At 46.9% G+C, this 26133-nt stretch overlaps 1 protein-coding gene across 1 annotated transcript in view; it reads left to right on the top strand.

The window, feature by feature from the left end:
• LOC111156183 (uncharacterized protein C16orf45 homolog) overlaps positions 1–26133 on the top strand; it is a 105935-nt gene that overhangs the window by 42352 nt on the left and 37450 nt on the right. Inside the window, exon 2 of the mRNA XM_022516903.1 lies at positions 22765–22888. Within this exon, the coding sequence (XP_022372611.1) occupies positions 22765–22888 (124 nt within the window). The remainder of the gene's footprint in view (positions 1–22764; positions 22889–26133) is intronic.

Below are 26133 nucleotides of genomic sequence, written 5' to 3'. Positions count from 1 at the left end.
AGGAAGGAAGGAAGGAAGGAAGGAAGGAAGGAAGGAAGGAAGGAAGGAAGGAAGGAAGGAAATGGTTGTTCTACACTTGCTTTTCCTCTTTTTCCTCCTGAATTTCTCTCTCCATGGGCTCCAAAGCTTCTCCGCCCCAGGACGTCCTCCTGTGTGTTCTCAACACCAACCCCCGAGACCCTGCCATCCAGCAGGCGACCCTGCCATCCAGCAGGCGGTCCTGCCCAAAGGAAGCCCCGAACCTGTTTTGCTGAACTGAACGGGAAGTGCAGCCCTGTGCAAGTCCCCCGCCTCGGAGGCTGAAGAATTTAGGGAAGATCCTGGACTGTAACAAATCATTACTCACTGTAAATCGACTCAGAGAAGCCTCGCTGGCTTCGTCCCCACGGGCATGATCCCTCTGGGCTGCTCTTCCGGTAGACCCTCCCGCTTCCGGTAGACGCTCCCCCTTCCGGTAGACCCTGCCCCTTCCGGTGGCCCCGCCCCTTCGGGCAGTCTGACGGCAAGTCCAGAGAAGGGTTTCAGGCCCCGAGTTAGAGATAGCTAAAGATGAGCTCTTCCACATGCAAAGTGGAGACCCGGTCGCAGGAAGAGCATCTCCTTTCCGGGCTCATGTCCTTTCAGTGGCTTCCTACTGCCTTCGCCCGCGCAGCTGTGGGATGAATGGATTGTGCGGATTCAAGCCTGGGACCACGGAGTGGGGGTGCCTGGGTGGCTCAGTCGGTTAAGCATCTTCCTTCGGATCAGGTCATGATCCCAGGATCCTGGGACAGAGCCCTATGTCGGGCTCCTTGCTCAGCGGGGAGCGTGCCTCTGCCTGCCACTCCCCCTACGTGTGCTCTCTCTCTAATAAATAAGATCTTTAAAAAAGAGAGAGAAACTGGGATCATGGGTTTCTAGCACGTTTCTTGGCTGATGGGACCCTGAGACGGTGTGAAGTGGATGGATTCAGGATAAGCTTTAGGAGTCCAGTTAACAGACCTGCTGAGGAAGAAGAGAGAGGAACCTCCAGCATTGGCTCTTGCCTAGCTCAAATCCTCAGCTGCCCGCCCTTTGTTCTCCTTTCCTCTTAACAGCTAACTCGTTCTTGGAGTGTCACATTAACGGTCACTTCCTCAGGGACAGCATTCTTTTTTTTTTTTTTTTAAGATTTTATTTATTTATTTGACAGATCACAAGTAGGCAGAGAGGCAGGCAGAGAGAGGGGGGAAGCAGGCTCCCTGCTGAGCAGAGAGCGGATGTGGGGCTGGATCCCAGAACCCTGAGATCATGACCCTATCAGGGACACCTTTCTGACCCCTAAACTAGGCGAGGCCTTGATGCCTCCCCCTCTCCCCGCCCAAACACATATGTACTGTATTGTAATCCTGGCTCCTGTGATCAATGAGGACGGAGGGAGGCCCTATCCTTTCCACCTCTGTGTCTGCAGCGCTGGGGTCAGCATCGGGCATGTAGTTGGCACTCACTAAACAGTGCGTGCAAGAATGGCTGTTGTCACCTTCAGTCATTGCTAGGTGTTTGGAAGGTCCAGGGCAGGAAGCCATCAGCCCTGCAGACTATAAGATGATGGTTGCATTACTCAGGGCTCTCAGATTCAAGCAACACGATGAATTCAACTGCCTTAAGCTAAAGAAGGAGGTTACTGGGGGCACCTGGGTGGCTCTGTCAGTTGAGTGTCCGGCCCTTGATTTGGGCTCAGGTCATGATCTCCCTCTGGGGGAAAAAAGTCCCCCCCCCCCCCCAGGGAGTCTGCTTGAGGATTTCTCTCCCTCCTTCTCTGCCCCTCCCCATCCCCCCGCTTATGCTCACTCTCGCTGTCTCTCTCTCTCTCAAGTAAATAAATAAAATCCTTAGAAAAATAAAGAGATTATTGGCTTATGAATAGATTTCAGGCATGGCTAGATCCAGGGGTTCAGAACCTCATCAGTTCAGTCATGGGTCAGCCGGATGGAGTGTTTTCATCTTCTCTTTATTCTGCATCTAGCAAGTGTTAGATTCATTCTCAAGACAGGTGCTTTCCATGTGGTGACGCCAACCGCTCCAAGCTTAGGTGACCCATCAGCTAGCAATCCCAGCAGGGACAGTCGTCTTCTCCAGTAGTTTCACTAAATGTCCTGGGACTGACTCTCTTTGCTCCAACTGGGATAATCCGTCCATCTGAACCAATTACTGTGGCGGGAGAGAGAGAGTAAGAGGTGGCAATGGAATATTTTGATTGGTCAGTTTCTGGGTCATGTGTCCAGTCCTCCAAAGGAAAATCAGTAAATGCACAGTAGCTGGGGCAAAAGAAAGACATCATTCAGAGGTCACTGGGCTTGAGGAGCTGGACTCGGAGGCTGGAGGCCTGATTCTGACCTTGCCATCAGTTCGCAAATCTCCTCGCTATTCAGGTCCTTCAGCCATAAAAGGGACAGTCACACCCATTCAAATGCCAATAAGTACCAGCCCCGGGAAGACATTGCTCTCTTTTTCCATCCCCCTTGCTTACTTTCTTCAGAAAATGGTTTGGATGATGTCTGAGCCGTTTCGACCTGATGTGACTTACAAGGAAATTATGCATGTGTTTTATATCCATTCCAGTCATTTCAGTAATTGGTTCTGAGACACTGTTAATCTCCCCAAGCCCCATCCCAAGTATAAACTGCCATTTCCAGCTGTTTCACTGGAGGAAAACGGGGGAGGATGCTTGTTTCCTTCTCGGGAAAAGAGAAGGGACGTAAACAAACATCCACGAGAAAAACAAAACCAAAGCCTAAAACCAATTTGCTGACTCCCAGATTGTCCATTTTAGGCATATTCAACTAGTGTCTCCACCTGCAAACCAGTAATTCTTGGGAGCTGGGCTAGCTCCCAAGTAATTCTTGGGAGCTGGGCTAGTGCACAACTGAGGGAGTAATTAGAAATCCAGAAAATCCATTATTTGAGAGGCCCATGCTGATGATTCAGAGAATATAAGAACTGGGAGACTGTTTTGCCTTTAGCTGGGCTACATGTGAGGATCCTTTCGGGTGTAGGCAATTGAAACCCATTCGACTTAGCCAAGGGGATATTGTTTAGGATTTGGGGGTTAGTTAGGATTGCCCAGAGGAACTCAACATGAGCTATATATCTATATCTCTGTATCTATCTATGCAGATAGATTTCTCTCTATATATAAACATATATATATATAGTTTATCATGAAGAATTTGTTCATGTGATTATGGAGGCTGGAAATTCTCATGATCTGCCATCTGTTAATTGAAAACCCAGGAGAACCCGGGGTGTAAATCAGTCTGAGTTCCAAAGGAAGGCCTGAGAACCAGGGGAGCTGATGATGTAAATACCAGGTCTTGGGCAGGAGAAGATGAGATGTGCTGTCCCAGCTCGGTCAGTGAAGTAGAAAAAGGAAGGGGTGAATTCCTCTTTCTTCTGCCTTTTGTGCTGTTCAGGCCTTCAACAAATTAGAGGTGGCCCACCCACACTGGGTGAAGGCAATCTCTTGTTGCCCCTTAAACCACACAGGTTGGAACTGTGCAGATTCTCTTTTATGAGGATATTTTTCAATAAATGCAGTACAGTCCTACAAATGTATTTTCTCTTCCTTATGATTTTCTTAGTACTATTTTCTTTCTAGCCTATTTTATGGTAAGAATACAGTATATGATACATATAATGTATGTTATTGTTTATGTTACTGGTCAGGTTTCTGGTCAACAATAGCCTATTCCTAGTTAACTTTTGGGGGAGTTGAAAGGTATACATGCATTGGACTATGTGGGGAGTGGGGGTCATCACCCCCTAAGCCCTGTGTTGTTTGAAGGTCAACTGTGTGGTGCTACTAAGTAAATTTCCAATGACAGTGAGATCTTGTTACCATCACCTCTTCTAAATAAAACTGAGATGGTCTACCCCATAGCACAGCACAGGTTAGGGGGCCAGAGTCCTGGGGTTTGAATATTGGATCCAATATTCAATGACTATGTGAACTTCTTAGGCAAATTAACCCGCCTCCATGTCTTAGCTTTCTCATTTACCAAATAGGTATGATAATAGTACCTACCTGATACATGGGTTCGGGCCATTAAGTGTGTTAATATAAGCAAAATATTCAGAATTCTGCCTGGCAAATAGTAAAGACAATAAATAATAACTATTATCCTTACTGTAAAGTTTATTTCAATTATGGCTTGGATTATTTATCAGATTATATGAAAAAAAATAGAAAGTGCTAGAAAGAGAAGTTTTGTGAGTATGGAAAAATAGGGCTAAGTAACCATTACTAAGATTGAATATATCATTGCTGTTGCCTTTGAAGTTATTGCTTGAATTCTAGATAGAAATTAATTTTACAACTTTAAAACCTTAAATAGGAGTTTCTTCTAAATAAACCTGTGCAAATAATTAGCTTTTCTGCTCATGTTACCTGGCAAGGAAGACCAATTGTTTTTGTTTTTGTTTTTGTTTTTGTTTTACCAAGTTTATCAGCATAAGAAGTCTGGAACTTAAAACCTTTGACATCCTCGTTTGTTTGTTTGGTTTTTTTAAAGATTTTATTTATTTACTTGACAGACAGAGATCAGAAGTAGGCAGAGAGAAAGAGGAAGAGAAGCAGGCTTCCCACTGAGCGGAGAGCCCGAAGCGGGCTTGATCCCAGAACCCTGGAATCATGACCTGAGCTGAAGGCAGAGGCTTTAACCCACTGAGCCACCCAGGTGCCCCGACATCCTCGTTTATAAAAGACAAGTAACAGAGTCGCTTTTCTTAAAGGGGGTCTAAAGGACTCTCTTTGGAGAAGGGTTTGCAAACCTTTTCTTAAAGGCCTAATAGTAAATATTTGTGTCTTTTGAAGCCATATGGTGTCTATCCCAACCATCCAACTCTGTGTGAAAGCAGCCATAGATGACACATAAACAAATGGGCACATGGCTATGTTCCAATAAAGCTTTATTTATGGACACTGAAATTTGAATTTTGTATAATTTCCACATGTCATGATCCAGTCCTTTCCTTTCGATTTTTTTCCCCCAACAATTTAAAAATGTATCAAAACCAGTTTTAGCTCCCAGGCTGCACAAAACCCAGAGGGTCTAGATCTGGCCCTCAGGCTCAGTTTGCAGACCCCGCTTTAGGAGCCGGGTGTGCAGGCTTTCTGGAGGAAGGCAGGTGGGAGACACTAGGACTGCCCTTTGCTCCATAGCTGGGTTACTCTAGTGGCATTTTCAGCCCCTGCTGCTCAGCCTCACACGTTTTTGGATGTTGAGTGGGGCGCCTGGGTGGCTCAGTCATTAAGCATCTGCCTTCAGCTCAGGTCATGATCCCAGGGTCCTGGGATCAAGTCCCTCATCGGGCTTGCTCCGCAGGAAGCCTGCTTCTCCCTCTCCCACTCCCCCTGCTTCTGTTCCCTCTTTCCCTGTGTCTCTGTCAAATAAATAACTAAAATCTTCAAAAGACAAAAAACAACCAAAAAAGCACAATTAAAAAAAAAAAAGATGCCAGGTGTTAGTGTGACTCTCTACAGGAATCTCCCAAAATGTTTAAGCAAAAACAGGACACAGTAGGTTCTATTTTTCCAGGAACAGTTGACTCAGGGTTTCAAAATACCTCATTTGTTGCTGCCCATCTCTTGGTTCTTGACCTCCTTCCATGAAGGCTTTGCTCTCAGGATCCACGTGACGGCAAGGTTCATGTCCAGCAGAAAACTGGACAGAGTTTCTCTCCCTGCAAGAGTTCACATAAGAGTTCTGGGCCGGATTCCTTGTGTTTTTCATGGGGCCCCTTGCCCATCAGAACCAGCCTGTGGCTAGGGACACAGAATGCTATGCCACTCCACAATCCCCAAGACTGGGGGCCGGTGGCCTCATTGGTTCCCTAGCGGATGTTGGGGTCTTATTACCAAAGAAAGGCGAAGCATGAAGAGAGGCAAAATCAACAGATGGCCACTGCATGTCAGAGACGTCACACGATGACATTTAGAGCTGAAATGCCCTGATCAAAATGAGCCCGCAGCAGGAACTTGCCCTTTAAACTCCCTCGTCTCAAGGGAATTGCTGGTCTCCCCTTAGGCAAAATGTTCTTTGCGGGTTCCAGCTTCCCTTAGAGCAGACCCTCTGGGCTTGGCACAGCTGGGACTATGGAAAGTTTTATTTTTCATTTTCCATGCATTCGAGTGGCCTAGACTCCTAGTACTCTGTTGATTGAAATTCTGTTTGGGGGAAGCAGTGACTTGAATAGCTAACAGGCTGGCTCAGCCCCTCGTCCCTCTCAGGCAAGGCAGATCCAGTCCAACTCTGTCGCTGTGCTCCAAATAGCCCCTTCCTGACGTGGGCGCTGCATGATTCATACTGGAGTTTTCCAGGCTCACGGGTGTTGTTGACAGTTTCTCCTACTCTTCTCTACCCCATGACATTGAGCTTTTCCTACCTCTTCCCAAACGCCTTTCACTACTTCATGTTCACCGTGGGGTACTCTTCATTCCCATGCCATTTTTCTCCCCCAACTTCTGCCAGACCCCGACTTCAGCCCTCGGTTCCTGGCACCCACTTTAAGAGATGCCAAGCAGCGGGGAGGTGCCTGGGTGGCTCAGTCAGTTTAGTGTCTGCCTTCAGCTCAGGTCATGAACTCGGGGTTCTGGGATCGAGCCCTGCATTGGGCTCCTTGCTCAGTGGGGAACCTGCTTCTTCCTCTCCTTCTGGAGCTCCACCCTGCTTGTGCTCTCTCTCTCTCTCTCTCAAATGAATAAGATCTTAAAAAAAAAAAAAAGGCACCAAGCAGGTGTAGGGGAAGAAAAAAAAATCTTTTTCTTCTATGCACATTAGGGTCCTGGGCTGGGGGGTCTGTAAATTAAACTGACAAAAGATGGATTTACAAGAGAGGAATGAATAGAAGTTTGTGACCCTGTGTATTGCACATACACACGGCCTCCATGGTGAGCAGCTCATGGGAGTGGTTAGAATTGGGACAAAAGAACAATAAATTTTTAGAGAAGTGACAAGTCACTTGACTTGGAGCTGCCAGGCAGTACATCGTGGGGAGGTAAATGAACGTGGGAAATTCATGTCAGGGAAGGGCTAATTTTCAGCAGAGTTTGTTTTATAGATTTGTCTGGTAATGATAACGGTCTAGAATTCTCTCTGGTGATTAACCTCTACCCTTCCTGATAGTGAGGGGAAGGATACACCTCTGCAGACTGATGTCCTGCTTTTAGGCAAATCAGGGAAGGGCAAAGAGCTTTCTTTGTTTCTCATTCACTTGCTTTTTTTCTTGAATGCCTTTAGCTCAAAACAATTCTTAGACCAAGGGGGCAAATTTGGGGATGCCACATTCTGCTGGCCTTCACAAGGAACCTTCTGGATGCCCTCCAAGGCTAACTGAGGACTGGGCTGGTGTTTCGGACTCCACCGGGTGTGCCTGGGTATACGCCCCAAAACACTCTGCCTCCTCGTGATTTGAATGCCACACCCCAGGCCAGTTGGCCGGGTCTGTGGGAAGAGAATGGGATGCCAGTGGGCTGTGGGCTGTCCCACTCTCAGAAAGATCCACAGGACTGGTTGCTGCTGAATGGGGAAAAGCAGCAGGCATGTGCCTAATTGCGTTTGAAATTATTGCCTTTGTTTTATTTTATTGCATTTACTGATTGCTTGCAATGACCAGGCCCCGGGCTAAGCACTTTGCATGGGTTGTGATGCATTTAATCTTCATCCTCTGAGGCAATGGCGGGAGGCTGGGCTGGCTTCCCCGGGCTGTTCCCTCCGCTGTGTGCTCTCTTCCAGGAGACAGCAACTGTGGAAACCACCACCAGATCTCCTCACTGCCCCCATGAAATGGCCTTCTGTAGGTCAACTGCCAGGAATCCAACCCTGATTTTCCACCACGTCCTCTGGCCCTTTCCCATCGCTGCCTCCCACAGTGCTGCTCCCCTTTCTCATTTCGCTCCAGCAACATGGACCTTCTCTCTGTTCTTGAACATGAAGCTTGTAGCCATCTGAGGGCTTAGGCACCTACAGCTTTGTCTGCCAGTAGAGGTCCTTCCTCCCATCTTCTCAAGCCTGCTCCTCTTGGCCATTCAATGGCAGCTCAGATGTCATTTTCTCGGAGCAGCCTTCCCAGACCCCAGTGTCAGAAGGGGTCCCCCATCCATCGCTTGGTAGCTCATAAGCGCATATTTCTTGCTATGTAATCCCGTCAACTTAAAGGATACTGTCTATCTCCCTTGCCTGTTGCCATCTTCCCCCAGTAGGAAGGAGGTTTCGTTTCCATAGGCCAGCTTCTGGAACATTGGCTGGTGTACGGTAGTTATGTTGAATAAACAGAAAGTCACCCAATGACATGGGAAGCCATGTCATTTGTCCAAAACTCCACAGAGGAAGGGCCACCCAAGGGGACAGAGCGCTGAGTGTTCAAAAAGGATGAATGAACTGAATGAAAAAAATCAGAACCTATGAAAAGAATACGAACTGGTTGAACCTCTGCCTTGCTTTGGTGTCCAGTTTTGTTTTGTTTTGTCTTAGTTTTGTGTGTGTGTTTTGTTTTGTTTTGTTTTTTGGTGTCCTCAGCTTTTCAGAAGTCAAGTTGACCCTTGGACATAATGCTCAGATTTTTGCATCTCTTGAAACATTGCTGGGGGGAGCTGGCTCAGTGCCACCCCTCCAGTTCAGGCGGGGACACACAAGAAATTCTGGGCTTTTGCTCCATTTGCATGTGATCCTCGTCATCTTTTAACGTGGGAATATTTTTCTTCCGATTTTGAAAATAACACCAGAGTCTACCCGCAGGGAGGTGTACGTAACTTCCTACCCTGTAAATGTGGGCAGTGCTTGGTGACTTGCTTCCAAAGAGGACAGTATGGGAAGTAGTGGGGCGGAGGGCAAGAACAGCCTTCCAGTGGAGGGATCTGACAAATACTACTTGGCCAGGTGGTCAAGGTCAGTATCAGCATTGATAAGTCATCTTGAGAACATGTGTCCTTGATAGAAGGTGATGAGAATGGCCCATTCCCTCTGTGGTCTTCCTCTTTCGAACCCATTGCCCCAGTATAAAGATCAGGGAAATAATCAGACAAATCTCAATTGAAGGACATTTTATAAAACAGCTGGTAGGTACCCCTCCAAACTGTCAAGGTCATCATCCAAAACAAGGAATACTGTCACAGCCAAGAGGACCCTAAATGTCATGGTAACCTGAATGGAATCAGGAATAGAAAAACGACATTAGGTAAAAACTAAGGGACTCAGAACAAAGTCTGGATTTCAGTTAATTAAAAAAAAATTTTTTTTAATTAAAAAAAAAAAGTCCTAAATCTCTTGCCTTCGTGATTGATCTCCCTGGTAGGGCCATGACATACTTCTCATGCTGGACTTCCCATCCAGAATCTCCATCTCCACGTTGGCTTCTCTTTCCTTCCTCTCCCATGATCCAGCTCTGCCCCTGGCATCCCAGTGAGCCTTCTGTGTTGGTGAATGTTGACCTTGGCCTACCATGCTCGCATGCAGTCCTTGCACTGGCTTCCTTGACTGAGGCTCTCTGACCCTAAGACACCTTGAATCACACCCAAATCACCCCTATTCATACGTGGTTTATCCCATGCTATTCCCCTCTCTGGCATTCTCTGAATAAAAATAATGTTCTCCAAGCAGTTTATCCCTAAGTTTCCAGCCAGTGAAGGATGAAATGAGCCACATTATTTCCAGGCTAGGCAATTTTTAAAAACTGAAATATTACTTTAGACAGTTTGCAATTAATTTTCCTCTAGATCCCAATCATTTTAGCCCCACCAAGCATGGTTTTAAGCAGCACCATCTGGTTCTCTAGCCATCCTTGCGTGACCTTCGCCCTTCAGCTACTTCTGAATTGGTTTGTAAATTGCAAATGTTAAGGAGTCCTAGTAGAGATGCATGAATCACAGCTCAGGATAGATTCATAATCGTCTATATTCGTGAAATCGTTCTGAGACGGCCAGGCTGGAGGATTTTTTTTTTAATGGGCTTTGAATAATAGAATGAACCTGAAAAAGTGCTAAAAAAAATTAGTTGCCTGTGCAATTTTATTTTTTATTTTCTAAAGATTTATTTGTTTATTTGAGAGAGAGAGAGAGAGAGAGAGAGAGCATGAGTGGGAGGGGCAGAAGGAGAGGGGAAGAGAGAATCCTGAGGTAGACTCTGTGCTGAGCATGGAGCCCAACACGGGGCTTGATCTCAGGACCCTGAGATCACAGCTGGAGCTGAAACCAAGAGTCAGATGCTTAACCAGCTGTGCCATCCAGGCACCCCATGTTTATGAAATTTTAATTAGACAATCATCTTATTATTAATACAAGGTTATCAATTTCCACAGTTTAAATTTGACATCTCTACCAACTCCCACTGAATTAGTAAGAATATCTGATTCTCTTACATGGTCTCAAAGGACTTTTGAAACCAACCCAAACCCTTCCACTCGGGGCTGGGAGAAATATGACAGAGCTGTGTGGTGACTCATTGAAGGTCACGTAGAAGTGTTGGAGGGAGGATGCCAAGTAATGAAAAATGACATAACACATTGTCAAATAACCTGCCAGACTCATGTGTCATCTCCTTCAAAGTCCCACCTTGATGGTAACACACACATTATTCAGATGAAAACCTTTCTAGAAATCCTCCTTTGGATCTGTAGTCCCAGTCTGTGTTGAGATCTTGTCAACAGCCCAATAATGATAAAGCTTTGCCTTGGAGAGGAAGTTTGATTTTTTGGAACTACCCAAAGTCGTTCCAAGCCAGCTTGTGCAAATAAAGTGGGTAATCAGATCATGCGAATATAAAAACATGAATTTAAATGCGCTAAACTGCTTTTCTTCAATGGCTCATAAGCTGATTTGAAAGTAATTATCAAAGAGTTTGTTTATTAATATCTCTCATTATTCCAGAAAGGATTTAATAGTCATGTAAGAGTCTAAGAAGTTTTAAAAGGCTTGAGGAATGTTGGTATTATTAGAAACATAAAGCATTCCAAGATGATTCCTTGAAGGATAATATTCTAGAATATTTGTTTTTAAAAAAAAGAATTTATTTCCATTACCTTAGTATCACTCCTCTACCTCCAGGCTTAATGTTGGTTTTGTGGATAATGTAGGTGGGGCACAAGATTTTTGGTGCTTCTCATCCTTCCTAAGAAGGCATGAGATGGGATGGTGCATGAGTGGGGTATTCCCAATGAACAGAGTTCTGGGATGGAAGGTAAAAGGGAGAGGGGCTCCCAAGGGACTGATCTCCTCTGTGCTTTCCCACCATAGCTCCAGCTGTGATGGTGTCTGTGGTGGGGTGCTGTCTCTTTTGATGATGATGGTGATGGTGGTGGGGATGGTGTGGTTGTGGTGATGGCAATGATGGTGGGGATGGTGATGATGATGGTGACGGTGATGATGGAGGTAGTGATTGTGATGATGGTGGTCATGGTGATGGTCATGGTGGTGAGATGGTGGTAATGGTGATGATGGAGATAGTGATTGTGATGATAGTGGTCATGGTGATGGTCATGATGATAATGATGGTCATGGTGGTGATGGTGGTGGTGGTGGTGATGGTGATGATGGAGGTAGTGACTGTGATGGTCATGGTGATGATGACGGCGATGATGATGGTGACGGTGAATGATAATTGACACTCATCAAGATCTAACTTGGTCTTTTTGATGTGCTAACCTTAAAATCTCTGACTCAGCCCTCACTATGACCATTGTGTAGTTTCTATTATTGTCCCCACTTACAAATGATGGATACTGACAGTAGGTTAGCTTGCATAATCCCTGTACCAACTGTGCAAATAGTATGGAATGAACAAATATTGTAAGCAAGTATTGTTAGACCCACTTTAGTGAGAAAGAGGAAACTCAAAAGAATTTAAATTACTTGTCCAGGAGCAGTAGCCAATAAAGGGCAGAGCCAACATTCTGAGTTGAGCCATGTCATCAGCTAAACAATGCTGTGCCATGGCTGCTGGAACTGAGCTGGGTGACATGGACAATGGCCAGCGAGCCAGAGAGCAGTCTCTCTGCTTCGTTGTCCCACATCTTTCACTGAGGTCCCCACCCTACAGACCATAGTTTCTTCCCTCAAAGATGATAATGACCTGGTCCTAGGACCCTCCATGTAGGTTTCTTCGGCCTTCTCTATTACATAGACTGTGGTAGGCTCAATAATGGCACCTCCAAGATGCCCATAGTGTAATTCATGAAACCTGTGCATATTACCTTGTATAGCGAACAGGAAGTAAGGTGTTCCTAGGAGCTCTCCTGAAAAAGTGGATCTAAACCAGTGATTCTCAGCCAGGGACACTTTTGTCTCCCAGGGGTTATTTGCAAATGTTTGAAGACATTTGGGGTTGGTGGGAGGATGCTCCTGGCGTCTAGTGGGTGGAGGCCAGGGACACTGCCAACATCCTACAATGCATAGGACAGCCCCCTTAGCAAAGAATGATCTGGCCCTAAATGTCGGTCGTGCTGAGGGTGAGAGACTCGGGTCTAAACAAAATGCTTGGAGGCTGCTGAGCAGGGCTGAGATTAAACCCTTGCCATAGCTTTGATCTCTGACTTTTCAGAGCAAGCCTTCGATGTTCTCATGTTCTACTTCCTTACCCCCATTTTACAGATAAGGACACTGAGGCTTAAAGAAGTTAAATCATTTGCCCAAGGTTGGCAGTTAGAAAGGGGCAGAGCCAAGGCTTAAACTCAAGTCGGCTTGGCTGTGGCTCGTGTTTCTTAACCCCAGTGCTGGGCGCTCATTCTCCTAATAACTTTTGCCATTTGGACAAGTCAGATGTGGCTGAGAAAACAGAAACTCGGGGAAGCTAAACAATGAGCCCAAAGTCACAAAAGAGAACTAAGAACTCCAGCCAAGGTCTGGAGACAAGTCAGCTTCCTCGGCTGCAAAACCTTCCTTACAGGGTGATTGTGAGTATAGAGTACATTCAGGAAGGCCTGGTGCAGTGGGAGGGATAATTACATGCAGGACCCAGCAGCATCCTCCTTCACGAGGCAGGCTGGTGGGGGGGGGGGATGGAACAGCTGGGAGTGCTGGAATTAAAAGCAGTTACTGCATCTTCTTGGGAAATGATGACTCATTAAAAGCAACCGCCTGTTTCCTATAATATTCCCATTATAGCGAGAAGGCTAGATGCTTGGTGCATCCCATAAGGCAGTGTTTGGGGGTTGAGATGAGCTTCTTTCCTCCATGAATGATTGATGACAATAAAAGGCATGGGTGCCACCAGGAGCCTTAGAAGTGCATCAGGATATAGTAATGGAGCTCAGATATATTTCCCTGGGATTTAAGACTAATGGGTCAGAAGACGTGCATGGGTACACTCAGTGGTGAGCCAAGAATGGCTTTCAACAGAGGGTTGCTGGGAACCCTCTGGACCCTGCTTCCAGGGCAGGTGGAGTTGGAGGATTGACGTCTTACCTAGAGGGACAGAGGAATGGCCCAGATGCAACCTGTTGATCTCCAGATCTGAGGATCCTCACCCTATCTTCTTCCCCATGTCAATCTGGCTTCTTCCAGTAAAAGGACATGTGAGTGTAGTCAGAATGATACCGAGCACCCTTTATCATGCCAGGCGTAGCGCCAAGCACTTCACATCTTATGTCCCCTCCCGAGCAGCAGCTCTGTGAGATGGGAGACCCATTTTACCCAAGAGGAAACTGAAATTAGGAGGATTAAGTGGTGAGTCTGGATCACACACTTGGTGATAGACGCAAAACTTGAACTAGAATCTGTCTAGATCTACCATCAGGGGTTGGCTGATGGTATGCTAATGACCTTCCTCCCTGACATGTAAGTTCCTTCCTAAAGGTCAGCTCAATGAGGGCAAGGATCTTGTCTGTTTTGTTCCATCCCCGTTGCTTAGAGAAGTAGCTGGCACAAAGTGGGTTTCCAATGCATACTTATTAAAGGAATAACAAGGGCAAATATCACAGAGGGAGTTAGAGAGAGAACTTGTTATGTGCCTGGCACTTTCGCAAATTACCTACGAAATGGGTGTGATTGTTCCTGCATTGCAGATGAAGAAACTGAGGCCCAGAGTCATCAATGGATGAGACCAAGGTCAGCATAGGAGCCAACCCTGAGACCCCAAAGCCCATGCCCATAACGATCCCCTTCGCTTGCTCTCTTCAAAGGCTGACCTGGCTCCCACAGTGCCTGTATCCACCAACTCTTTTCCTTTGCTCTTTGTTTCTTTTTTTTCTTTTTCTTTTTTTTTAAAGATTTTATTTATTTATTTGACAGACAGAGATCACTAGTAGGCAGAGAGGCAGGCAGACAGAGGGGGAAGCAGGCTTCCCTCTGAGCAGAGAGCCAGATATGGGACTCGATCCCAGGACCCTGAGATCACAACCTGAGGTGAAGACAGAGGCTTTAACCCACTGAGCCACCCAGGCGCCTCTTTTTTTTTTTTTTTAATCTACCTTGATTTATACCTGCTCATGCTAAAATTCAAATAGAGCCAATAGCAATGCACCAACATCAGCGTCTTGGTGATGCTGACAATGGGGGGGAACTAGGTGAAGGGTATATGGGAAGTCTCTGTGACATCTTTGCAACTTCTCTAGAAACTTAAAATTATTCCAAAATGGGAAGTTTATTTAAAAATTCAAACAATGGAAAAAGTTGTATTAGGTGGGAGGGGCTCCTTGTAACACTGAACCCCCCAACCCCACAGGAAATCCCCAAGGCCCTTCTCTCAGGTGTCCTTCTGAGGGAGTTCTAAGGATGCTAGATACTTCATAAATGCTCGTTGGGGCTGAGATTAGTATGTCCACTCACATAATTGCTTCCATGATACGAGCTGGGTTGGAATAATGACTCAGTTGACTGATGCATCTTTGGGTGAGAAAGTTGACACGTGGTTGTGACTTTTCCTTCAGACTTGTGTTCTCATTCCATTTTCCAGAGACAGCTCTTCAGTGGAGGCCTACTGCTGTTTGTCAAGGGACCCTCAGAACCCAATCTTGTGTCCGGTCACACCCTGTTGGACATGGCTATGAGACTGACTGAATGACCTCTAATACCCTTGCAACCCAAAGGGCTAGAATCCCAGTGTATGACTAGGGTGGGTGACTGGGGTACCCCCAGTGGTACTCAGATGCTTCTAGCATCAAACAACATCAAATTACATGGTTGCAAAATCACTTTTTTTCCTCCCCCAAGTATCAACATTTATGATTACCAGAGAAAGCTTTGCCTTTAATATCTCCCCGGTACTTACTCACTTTCTAGGACTTGCTAATCCACCTTGCTGAGAAGGAAGAATTTGGCTTCAATCTGAGCATTTAGCCAGAATTTAACAACATTGCTTTGTTTCCATTGGAATTATTTTTATGGCTACTTCCCAATTATGCTAATAGTGAATTATTCTTTATGGATATGATACGAATTTCCTTAAATGAGCTTATTTGAGTGAAAAAAAAAGCCAATCTAAAGAAATATTGAGTAAATGATAATATTGTGTCTCTGCTTGGGCAGCTTTAGCAAAATTCCATAAGCTGTAGGGCTTAAGCCATAAATACTGACTTCTCATGGTTCTGGAGGCTTGGAAGTCTAAGATCAAGGCACCGGCAGACATGGTGTTTGGTGAGAGCTCCTCCCTGGCTTGTCACTGATGTCTTCTCGCTGTGTCCTTGCATGGGGGAAAGCAGAGAGAGAGAAAGTCAGCTCCGCAGTCTTGTCTGATAAGGACACTAATCCCATCATGGGGCCCCACCCACATGACCTCTCTAACCCTGATTACCTCTGCAAGAGCCCATCTCTTAATACCATGACACTGCGGTTTAGGATTTCAACCTATGAAATGAGTCAGGGGAGGGTTGGGGTGGGGGTGGGAACAGCCATTCAGGCCATTGCAAATCCATGCAGTGCTGAAGTTTGGAAATGCTTGTCTGTAGCCCTTTGATCTGCAACGTGGGTTTTGAACTCAGACGCAGGTCAGAGTTCCAGCTCCGGCACTCACTGGTTCGGTGATTTTTAGCCCATGATTTACGATCTCTCTGAGCCACATCTTAGCAGTCTGTAAAGCAAGGGTAATAGTGCTAGCATATGGTACCAGGTTCGTAAAAGTTATGAAGCAGAAAGAAGGAGGGGAGGGTCCGGGACGCTGGGCTTAAAGTCCTGTTTGGACCCATGGTTGGAAAAGAAAGACTAGGGAAGGCTTCTCTGGACCCTGGCGTGGCTTTACCCCTCCTTGCCCACATTTGAATCCCAAGCTTCTAGGAGATGGCCCGCCTTCATCTATGACCACCACCACTGCTCCCACCCCATCCCTAGACTGCTTTCCAATTTTCAAGGTATATGGTGAGACGTGCAGGTGCGTCTCAGTCATGCCCAGTGCTCAGCTCTTATTAGCTGGTGCTGCAGGGCTTGTGAGCCATGCGTTTCCCTGATGTGGCATTTGGGGATAAAAAGATGGATTTAGCTGCCTCATCCCCCAGAAGTGACTCAGCTCCCAGGAGCTCAGTGACGGCAGTCCCAGTTGGAGCCCTGGGGACCTCCTTGCTTTAGTGCTTGGCTCTCTCTATATACAGCAGTCCTGGAGCCTCATGGGCATGTCTTCTCTAGCTTGTCTGTCTTTTTTTTTTCCTTTAAGATTTTATTTATCCACTTCCAATGTCAAAAAAAAAAGATTTTATTTATCCATCTGAGAGAGAGAGACAGAGAGAGAGCACGAGTTGGCAGGGGGTGGGGTGGACAGGCAGAGGGAGAAGCAGACTTCCTGATGAGCAGGGAGTGGGACTCAATGCAGGACTCGATCCCAGGACCCTGGGCTCATGACCTGAGCTGAAGGCAGATGCCTAACCCACTGAGCTACCCAGGCGCCCCGCTTGTCCATCTTCTTCCAGGACTTGTGGACATGCTCATCAGCAGCTGTTGGATGCCTGCCCTCTAGCTGGAAAATGGTGTCGGGAAGGTTTCCATCACGCCAGCTCTGTTTGCAAGTTCAGACTGAAAAGCAGCCGACTGTGTGTGACGCTCATTTATTTAAAACCTGTACCAGCGTTTCTCAGGGTCTGGCCTGGAGACTTTCTACGGAAGTTCCCTGGACACGACTCCCCAGCGCTGTTTTAGCCTAATCCCTGGGGGGAACCTCTGGGGGTAGAAGCAGAGAATCTGTCTTTTTAACAAGCTACTCAGATAATCACCACGCCTGCTAACACTTGAGAACAGCGACTCCCCATATGCTCAATTTTCTCTCTTGTCAAGATGATGATGATAGTTCTTAAGTGGGGAGGTAGTTCTTAAATGAATGTGATTATTACGACAAGGGCTCTGGAGTAGAACGCATCTGACTGGAAATTTCAGCTCTTCTTATTCCTTTTCTTTCTTTTTTTTTTTTTTTAAGATTTTATTTATTTATTTGACAGACAGAGATCACAAGTAGGCAGAGAGGCAGGCAGAGAGAGAGAGGGAAGCAGGCTCCCTGCTGAGCAGAGAGCCCGATGCGGGGCTCGATCCCAGGACCGTGAGATCATGACCTGAGCCTAAGGCAGAGGCTTTAACCCACTGAGCCACCCAGGCGCCCTTTATTCCTTTTCTTGAGCTTCAGCTTGCTTGTCTGTGAAATGGGGGTGCTATTAAGTAGGGCTGTTTTGAGAATCAAATAAGGTGATTTGATCCTAAAACCCAATAAATATTCAATCAATGTTAGCTCTTTTTGTTACTGGGTAAACCTTTTTTTTTTTTTTTTTTTAATCTTTAAACAGGAAATTATAGTATCTACCCTCTAGGGCAGGTGTTTTTCTGTAAAGGGCCAGACAGCAAATATTTGAGGTTTTATGGACCATGTGGCCTCTGTCGCAATTAAAACTCTAGTATTCTGTACTTGTAAAGTGGAAGCGGCCATAAATAATATGTAAATGAATGAGCATGGCCAATGCTTCAATAAAACTTTATTTGCACAATCAGGCAGGGGGCCAGATTTGGCCCACGGCCATAGTTGCTAACCCTTCACCCAGGATGCTGTGAGGATTAACTGACATGAGGCTCATTGTGAGCCCAGCACAGTGCCTGCTCCTTTCTCCAGGAGAAGGAAAGCACTCACGAGCAAGACTTTTCAACACAGGTATCAGCCCTATTCTCGGCCCGAGGTCAAGACTGAATGCTCCTCTCAGCACCTGAAGACTGGCTGTGCCATTTCCTCCATCCTCCCTCGAGGAAGGAGGTAAAATGCCAATCCATGGAGTGTGAGTAAGTCTTTGTCCCACATTTTGCCCCGGGGTACGTGGCCATTTTCAACCTCTGTCCATGGAAATCAGACTGTGCATCTGAACCACAAGTGAGAAATGAGGATACTTATCTCTGTGGGGTGGTTAATGACACACTTTCCCAACCACAAATGTCTTTAGCCCTGTCCCAGAGGCTATATGATGTGCTTGAGAGAGAGAGAGAGAGAGATTGAGCTCTGGGTTTGCATTCTGTCTCTGCAACGTTCTGATTGTGTGATGTTGGCCAAGTCCCTTCCTTCTTGAAGCCTCTGATTCATCAGGTATAAAATAGGGATGGAGTGAGATCATATAAAGCCTCAGCACAGCGTAGAACATGGTAGCTACTGGAAAAGGCAGGAAGAGATGCCGAGAGGTAAAGAACTCATTCAAGGTCACACAGCTACCACTGGCTTCAGACCACGAATCTCTACCTCTGCCCCTCCTCCTGGCTGCTTCCTGGAACCCCGGCTGCTTCCAGCGAGGGCTGGTTCCAGGAGCAGTGATCAAGGCTCCCCAAGAGGGGACGTGGCCTTCAGGGAACTTGCAAGCCCATGGCCATTCATCCCTGTGCTGGGTTAAAGAGTGCCCTCCCCCAATTCACATCTGCCCAGAATCTCAGAATGTGACCTTATTTGAAAATAGGGTCTTTACAGAAAAAGACACAGAAGGACATGCAGAGCCGCAGGGAAGATGGCCCGTGAACATGGAGGGCAGAGGTTACAGCAATCCTGCCACAGGACAGGGATGGCCAGGAGCCACCAGGGTCTGGAATCGGCAGGGAGGGACCCTCCGCAGAGCCTTTGGAGAGGACACAGCCCTGCTGACACCTTGATTTGGGACTTCTGGCCTCCAGGACTCAGAAAAAATAAATTCCCGTTGCTCTGAGCCAATCAAATTTAGTTGATCTGTTCCAGCAGCCCTGGGAAACTAAGACACTGACCTTGACTCTAAGATGAGGATGGACAGCAGGAGTTGGTCTTAAAACATTGCCAGCCCTGAGCCTTTGTTTCCTTATTTGTTCCACAGAGAACATCTTGATCCGGCTGGTTTATGGTGAGGACTAAAAGAGAGGGCAGGGCAGAGCAGGCTGGTGGTGATGGCCAAGGGCATGGTAACCACACATGGAGGCTGACCAGCCTCCATTAATTCCATCCTCACAACTGCCCTAGGTGTCCTCACATGACACAGGAGGAAACTGAGTCACGAGATGTCAAATAACTCTCCAAGGCCACACAGGTAGTGAGGGGCAGAGCTGGGACTCAAACCCGAGCCATCTGACTCCTGAATGCTCCCCCACCCACCCTTGGTCCCTATAACCCTCTATTGCCCTGTGTCCAGAGTCCATGCTCTTTCAACCTGGGCCTCCAGCCTGGTTGGAGCTGGGCACACAGTAACACTCAATTAACATTACTGCTTTTATCCTGTGTCTTCCCTCCTCCCTCCTTCCTCAGTTCGGCCCTCAGTGCCCCAGCCCCAGAAGCCATCCGGTCTCGGAGAGGGGTGGCCACAATAAGTCCCCAGATCTGATTCCAGGAGCCTTGAGATCCTGACTCAGCATGTCACATGGATAATTCCTAAAATTCCTCCTTGGACATCTGTCCCTCTTCTCAAGTCCCAGTCCTGAGACAGTTCCTCTGATCCCCTTCCCTCTCCCTCTTCTTTCTGACTCTTACCCCTTCCATTCTCCCTATCTCCCCTTCCACCCCCGTTTCCACTCCCAGCCCAGCCTGACCACAGGCTCGTCTTCAGGACATGCCATGCTTGGAGGGCTGTGGGAGGGCGTAGAGAATAGCTTGTCCTCCATCTGCCCACCTCCCTACCACCCATCTAGACACCCGGCCCTCCTTCTGGCTCAACACCGCACCCTGTCCATGCTGGGAAACCTGGGAGTTCTCAGAAAGTATAAAGAGAGGGAGATGTTCCTCTGAGGGGCTGAGCCCAGTGGAGATGAGATCTCCAGCAGGCCTAGGGTGGCCATACCACAGTTTCTTTGCCTTGACTCATTTCTTGGTCTTGCCCCTTGGTTTCTCTCTTACAAATTGCAAATTACCTCCGAGAGCATTGGGGAGGCCATTCGTCTCAAGGTGGGAATCACTGGTAAGTCATGGCCTTCTCCTGCTTCCTCAGTAAGACGGAGAGTTCTGAGGGGTGGAGGGGAGGCTTATGGAACAGACATGTTAGGGGGCACATGAGGGAAGGCAATTTACCCCAAACCTGGTATCCAGTGGAGAACCAAGGGTCAGGAGTTTCCCACAGATGAGAAAGCAGCCGTGTGGGCTTCTGGCAGCGGGCAACGGTTCGGGATCCAAGCCGGAAGTACTCAACTTAAGGGAAATCTGCAAATCACAAATCCCCAGCCCCTAGGTCAGGGGTCCAGATCAGGGGTCAGGGCTTCAGGTCGTAGGAGGGAGACAGGTAGAGAGAGGGCAGCTTTCCAAACCATCGACTTGGAGGTAAGGAAAAAGACAGACACCAGGTAGCAGAAGGTGCTGGGCGTAGAAGGAAGGAGCCAGATGTGGGTCGTGTGCAGTGGGCCTGTTAGAGCAACGTTATGTCCTCCCTTCTGTCTTTTTTCTCCACCCATGAAAGATCTCGGGATACTGCAGCCTTTAAAACCAGCCATTCACGCCAGCAACGTGGCCTAAAGTCACCCCCAAGATGCACGCAAGGACTGAGCGTTGAGGATGCTCGTCACAGGGCTGATTATGGTGGGGGAAATGGAAAACAACCTAAACGTCCGGGGGCTGGTAGAGTGATTCACGATACAGCCACAAATAGAAGACCATGCCACCTTTCCCACTGCTGCGGGGGGGAACATCCAAGGATGCGGGAAAATGCTCACGATATGTTACGTGAAAAGAACAGGTAATGAAGTGTGAGATCCTAGCTTTCTATGGAACTGGACCTGGGTAGTGGCGGGAATATAGGTGTACACTGGTGTGGGTGTCTGTGGACATTTTTAACGACTCTAACATTTTAGCATACATTTTTCCAATTTTCTTTTTTTTTTTTTTTAAAGTTATGGGTGTTGGGGCATCTGGGTGGCTCAGTCGGTTGAGCGTCTGCCTTCAGCTCAGGCCATGATCCCAGCGTCCTGGGATCGAGCTCTGCATCGGGCTCCCTGCTCCGCGGGAAGGGAGATCATGAGATCATGACCTCAGCTGCTTCTCTCCCTCTGCTCTCCGCTCATGCTCTCTCATAGCACTATCTCTGTCTCTCTCTCAAATAAATAAATAAAATCTTTTTTTAAAAAAAAGTATGTGTATTTACTCCTTATTGCAAGTTAGTACCCTTAAGAAATCTTAAACTACATCAATTTTATCCGCCTTCCCATCCCCTGGTAACCACCACGTTACTGTTTTCTACAAGTCTGACATTTTAGCTTCCAGATGTAAGCAGAACCATACAGTACTTGTCTTTGTCTCACTTTCCTCACTTAGCATAAGGTGTTCAAGATCCATCCATGTTGTCCCAAAGGATATCCTCCTTCCTCATGGCTGAGTACTATTCCATTTGGAAACTTCATTTGTAATGAAATGCAAATGTAATGAAATGTAAAATTCATTAGCAATGAAATTCCATTTTGTTCCACATGAAAGCATGTAAAAAATCCAGATGTATTACCCTAAATATGCATACCACGTATATAATATATAATCATCTAGTTATTTTAATCATATAAATTATCATATATAGTTATATGATATATAGTTATTCTAATATACAGTTATTCTAATCATATAAATTATCATATATCGGGGCGCCTGGGTGGCTCAGTGGGTTAAAGCCTCTGCCTTCGGCTCAGGTCATGATCTCAGGATCCTGGGATCGAGCCCCACATTGGGCTCTCTGCTCGGCAGGGAGCCTGCTTCCCCACTCTCTCTCTCTCTCTGTCTCTCTGCCTACTTGTGATCTCTGTCTGTCAAATAAATAAAATCTTTAACAAAAATAAAATAAATTATCATATATATATATGGGAAGAATGTACATCAAATAAATACGAGGCAGGAAGAATTTCCATCAACATGTGGATTGTGATTCTCTCTGGGGTTCTCTCAGTGGGGGTATGGATGACTTTTTCCTTCATTCTGTATGACCTGAATTTTCTACAACAAACTCGTATTCTTCCTATTACTATTCCTTACCTTACTTAGTATTCCTGTAAGATAATAGTATTGCTGTAAAAGAATGATAATAAAATGATTTTCTGCCTGAAGTCGCCCTTGGTCTTGAAGCTGGGACAAGAGACAAAGAGAGGCTCAGGAGCTGGGACCAGGTAGGGACTGTAAAGCCATGTGGATACCCGCGAACAGGTTTGGTGAGCCTGTCTGAGCCTCCTCTTGCCATCCTAACAGGATTCCCATGGAAAAAGCGTGTTTTCTGGTTTCCAAAGGTTTGACTCCTAAATGCACAGGTGCGGCTCAGAAGGCCATCTGGGTGCCCTCGGGGTGCGCCCAGGGAGCTGGGGCAAGGCTGCACCCTGTACCAAGGACAAGGACAGTCCTCAGAAACCGAGTGGCCTTGGGTTCTTGACAACCACGTTTCGTGTCTCCTGCGCAGATCAGCTGGACATCATCTCCATGGCAGAGACAACCATGATGCCCGAGGAGATAGAGCTGGAGATGGCGAAAATTCAGCGCCTCCGGGAAGTCTTGGTCCGCCGGGAGTCTGAGCTCAGGTTTATGTAAGTGCCTCGGGAAGGTGGCCGAGAAAAGGAAGTGGCGGGGAGGGGAGGACACCCAGAGAAGCTACCGGGAACAGGCACTGGGATAAAGGCTTTTTGTATATTTAACTGCCTAGAGGAATGGGTATCAGAGTCTTCCATTTTATGACTGATTGATTGATTGATGATTTACTTGGGGGGGCGGTGAGCACGAGGGGGGAGGGGCAGAGGGAGAAAGAGGGAGAGTCTTAAGCAGTCTTGGTGCTGAACACAAAGCCCAGTGCAGGGCTCCATCTCACAACCCTGAGATCATGACCTGAGCTGAAACCAAGAGTTAGAGGCTCAACCGACCAGACCCACCCAGGTGCCCCAAAGAGCCTTCCATTTTAAACAAGACCTTGAAGTTGGGATTGAATTCAAGCCAGTCTGACTCAAAGACTCCAAGAGCCCAAGCTCCTTCTATGTTTGTTTCTGAGAAGAGAAAAGGGAAGAGAGATAGGCAGACACGGGGACCCAGTGGTGGTACATGTGTCCGTGTCATTAAGAACACAGCCTCTGGGTTCAGACAGTTAAGAGATCCAAAAAAGTTGGGAGAGTTTGGGGCAGGTTCTCTCTGAGCTTCATTTCCTTGACTTGTGAAACGGGGGGAAATGATAATACCTCTCCTGGGGTCACCGGCAACCCCAGAATCGCATGATTTGACCCAGCCTCCACTGGAAAAAGCAGCAACATCATAGCTTCCAGGCGGGCGCTGGAAGGTACACATTCCATTCTTTATTTCACTGATTTCACTGAGGCCCATTATGCAATAAAAATACAAATAAAAAACACCTTCCCTTTGATCTGGGGATAAGCGAAACTAATACATACACGAATGTGGAGAAACAATCTTTCCTCCTCGTGGGTTTTCTGTTTTTTGGTTTTTGGGGGTTTTTTTTGGTTTTCATTTTTCAAAAGAACTTGAGGAAGGATTGATTGTGTGGGAGAAGCATTGACTAAGACCAGGTGTTTGACTAAGTCAGGTGATTCCAACCCCCAAGATAGCCAGGACCGGACAGGAATTTCGGGTGCCTGTGGGTCACTCAAGTACAGAGGAGTGGCAGAAAGTTCTGGGTCTTTGCACGGGAGACCACGGAACTAGACACAGATTCTCAGGTACAGCCCCTAGAGAGGCAAGTAATGGGTAGAGTCACCCCATGGAAACGAGTTAGAGAGAAACAGCCAGGATCCGCGCATAGGATGGGGCAATGCTGACATCTCCGCGCAGACCCTCCTTCTGGATGGACTCCGGGCAAAGGGTAAACCCAAAACGTATGGAATGGTTGACAGTTCAGTGGCAGCAAGAGGGTTGGGGATAATCACAGTCTCTAAATAATACAGGTGTGCCTTAGAGGTATTGCGGGTTCGGTTCCGGGTCCCTGTGGTAAAGCAGAACTCGCTATAAAGTGAGTCAGGTGAATTTTTTGGCAGACAATGAAGTCTGCTGCATGGATGGATTCTTCTTTTCATGAACAATTTCTCTGCTGCACGTGATGCTCCTTGACTGCATTTCACCCACAGCAGAACTTCTCCAAACCGGAGTCAGTCCTCCAGATCCCGTCTTTGCTCGTCCACGAGAAGCAGCTCCTTATCTGTTGACAGTTTTATCAAGACATGGTAGCAATTCAGTCCTATCTTACGGCTCCACTTCTCATTCCAGTTTTCTTGCTAGACCCACCACATCTGCACTACTTCTTCCACCGAAGTCCTGAACCTTCCATTTGTAAAAAATGCATGATCTCGAGGTGTGCCGGTACATGCAAATTAAGTCTTTCTTCCTCCTTTCTACCTTTAATCCCCATTCATAAAAATGACCTATGCTAATAGTAATGGTTTTTATTAATTCTGATGGATAGTTTTATGACTGTTCTTCTATTACTTAACATATAACCTTTAATTGGGGCACCTGGGTGGCCCAGTCGGTTAAGCATCCACCTTTGGGCTCAGGTCATGACCTCAGAGTCCTGGAATTGAGCCCAATATTGGCTGCCCTGCTCAGTGGGGAGTGTGATTCTGCCCCCACCTCTCTCTCTCTCAAATAAAGAAAAACTTAAAAAAAAAAAAAAAAAAAAAGAAAAAAGATTCTGTCTCTCCCTCTACCAATTTCCACTCTCAGGTGAGCTCTCTCTCTTAAAAAAAAAAAAAAGAAAGAAAAGAAAAGAAAAGAAAAGAAAGAAGACGGAGAACCTCTGAGTTCCCTTCAGGCCCCCGGGTGCTCAAGAAGGAGCAAAGGTTGCTCTTGGGACTGTAGGAATAATGGCTGTCACTTTGCATTTACTGACCTTTGCATCCCGTGTGGGTGTGCGCATGCTCATTATCCCCAGCATCTGGCCCAAGCCTGGCACGTTGACAAGAACACAATGACAAGAACGACTTGCGTGTAGGGTCCAGCTCTGGGCCAAGCACGGCCTGACATTCTTGACTCACTGAATTTCCCTATCGTGCCCACCTAGGGATAAATTGAAAGCAGCTAGGCTCACCACTGTACCACCCACGCCTCAGTAGATACTGGAATAAACCAAGTTATTCAAAGGATACAGAAGGATGTCAGTGTAGTCGGGACCTAAGAGGGGGCTCAGTGCCATTCTCCAGGGGAGGGGCCGGCTCCCCGGCCCCCAGGGAATGGGGAGACTTGTTAGGAGCCTGTAGACAATAGTGGGATCTAATGACAGCCCCCCCACCAGGCCCAACCTGGTATAGAACCTTGCCTGGAGGTGTACCCACCTTATCAATCTCCGAGGTGCGCGATGGACCCAGGGACCACAGGATGGAGATCACTGGCCACTCAGCCCTGAACAGGGCTAACAGTCCAGGTGGGGGCCGTTCTTGAATTCAGTTTCCCATCTCTTTCTCGGAGCCAGGTCCTCACACAGCTATAGGGCTCCCATTCTCCCGTCCCTATTAGAGAAGAGAAAATCGGAGGTTAAAAAATTTGCCCACGGTTGCATTAGCTAATCAGAAGCTGAGCTAGGAAGCAGTGATCCCAGAGTATTGATTCAGTGAGTGAATGAGGGAAGGGAGGAAGGGGGGTGGGGAGGAAGGATGGAAATTCTTTACGGAGTATACACCACAAGGGTAGGAATCTTTTCATCTTCCTCACTGTTCTATCTTCCCAGCAATTATTAGGGCAATTAGTATTTGCAGAATGTGCACATTCCATCCTTTCCCAATAGCTTCCCTACACACACACACACACACACACACACACACACACACACACACACACA

Source organism: Enhydra lutris, unplaced genomic scaffold (genome assembly GCF_002288905.1).
Source record: "Enhydra lutris kenyoni isolate GAN:26980312 unplaced genomic scaffold, ASM228890v2 scaffoldscaffold45, whole genome shotgun sequence".
Taxonomy (NCBI): Eukaryota; Metazoa; Chordata; class Mammalia; order Carnivora; family Mustelidae; genus Enhydra; species Enhydra lutris.
Note: the sequence above shows the minus strand (reverse complement) of the source record. Positions and strands in the feature narration are given on the sequence as shown.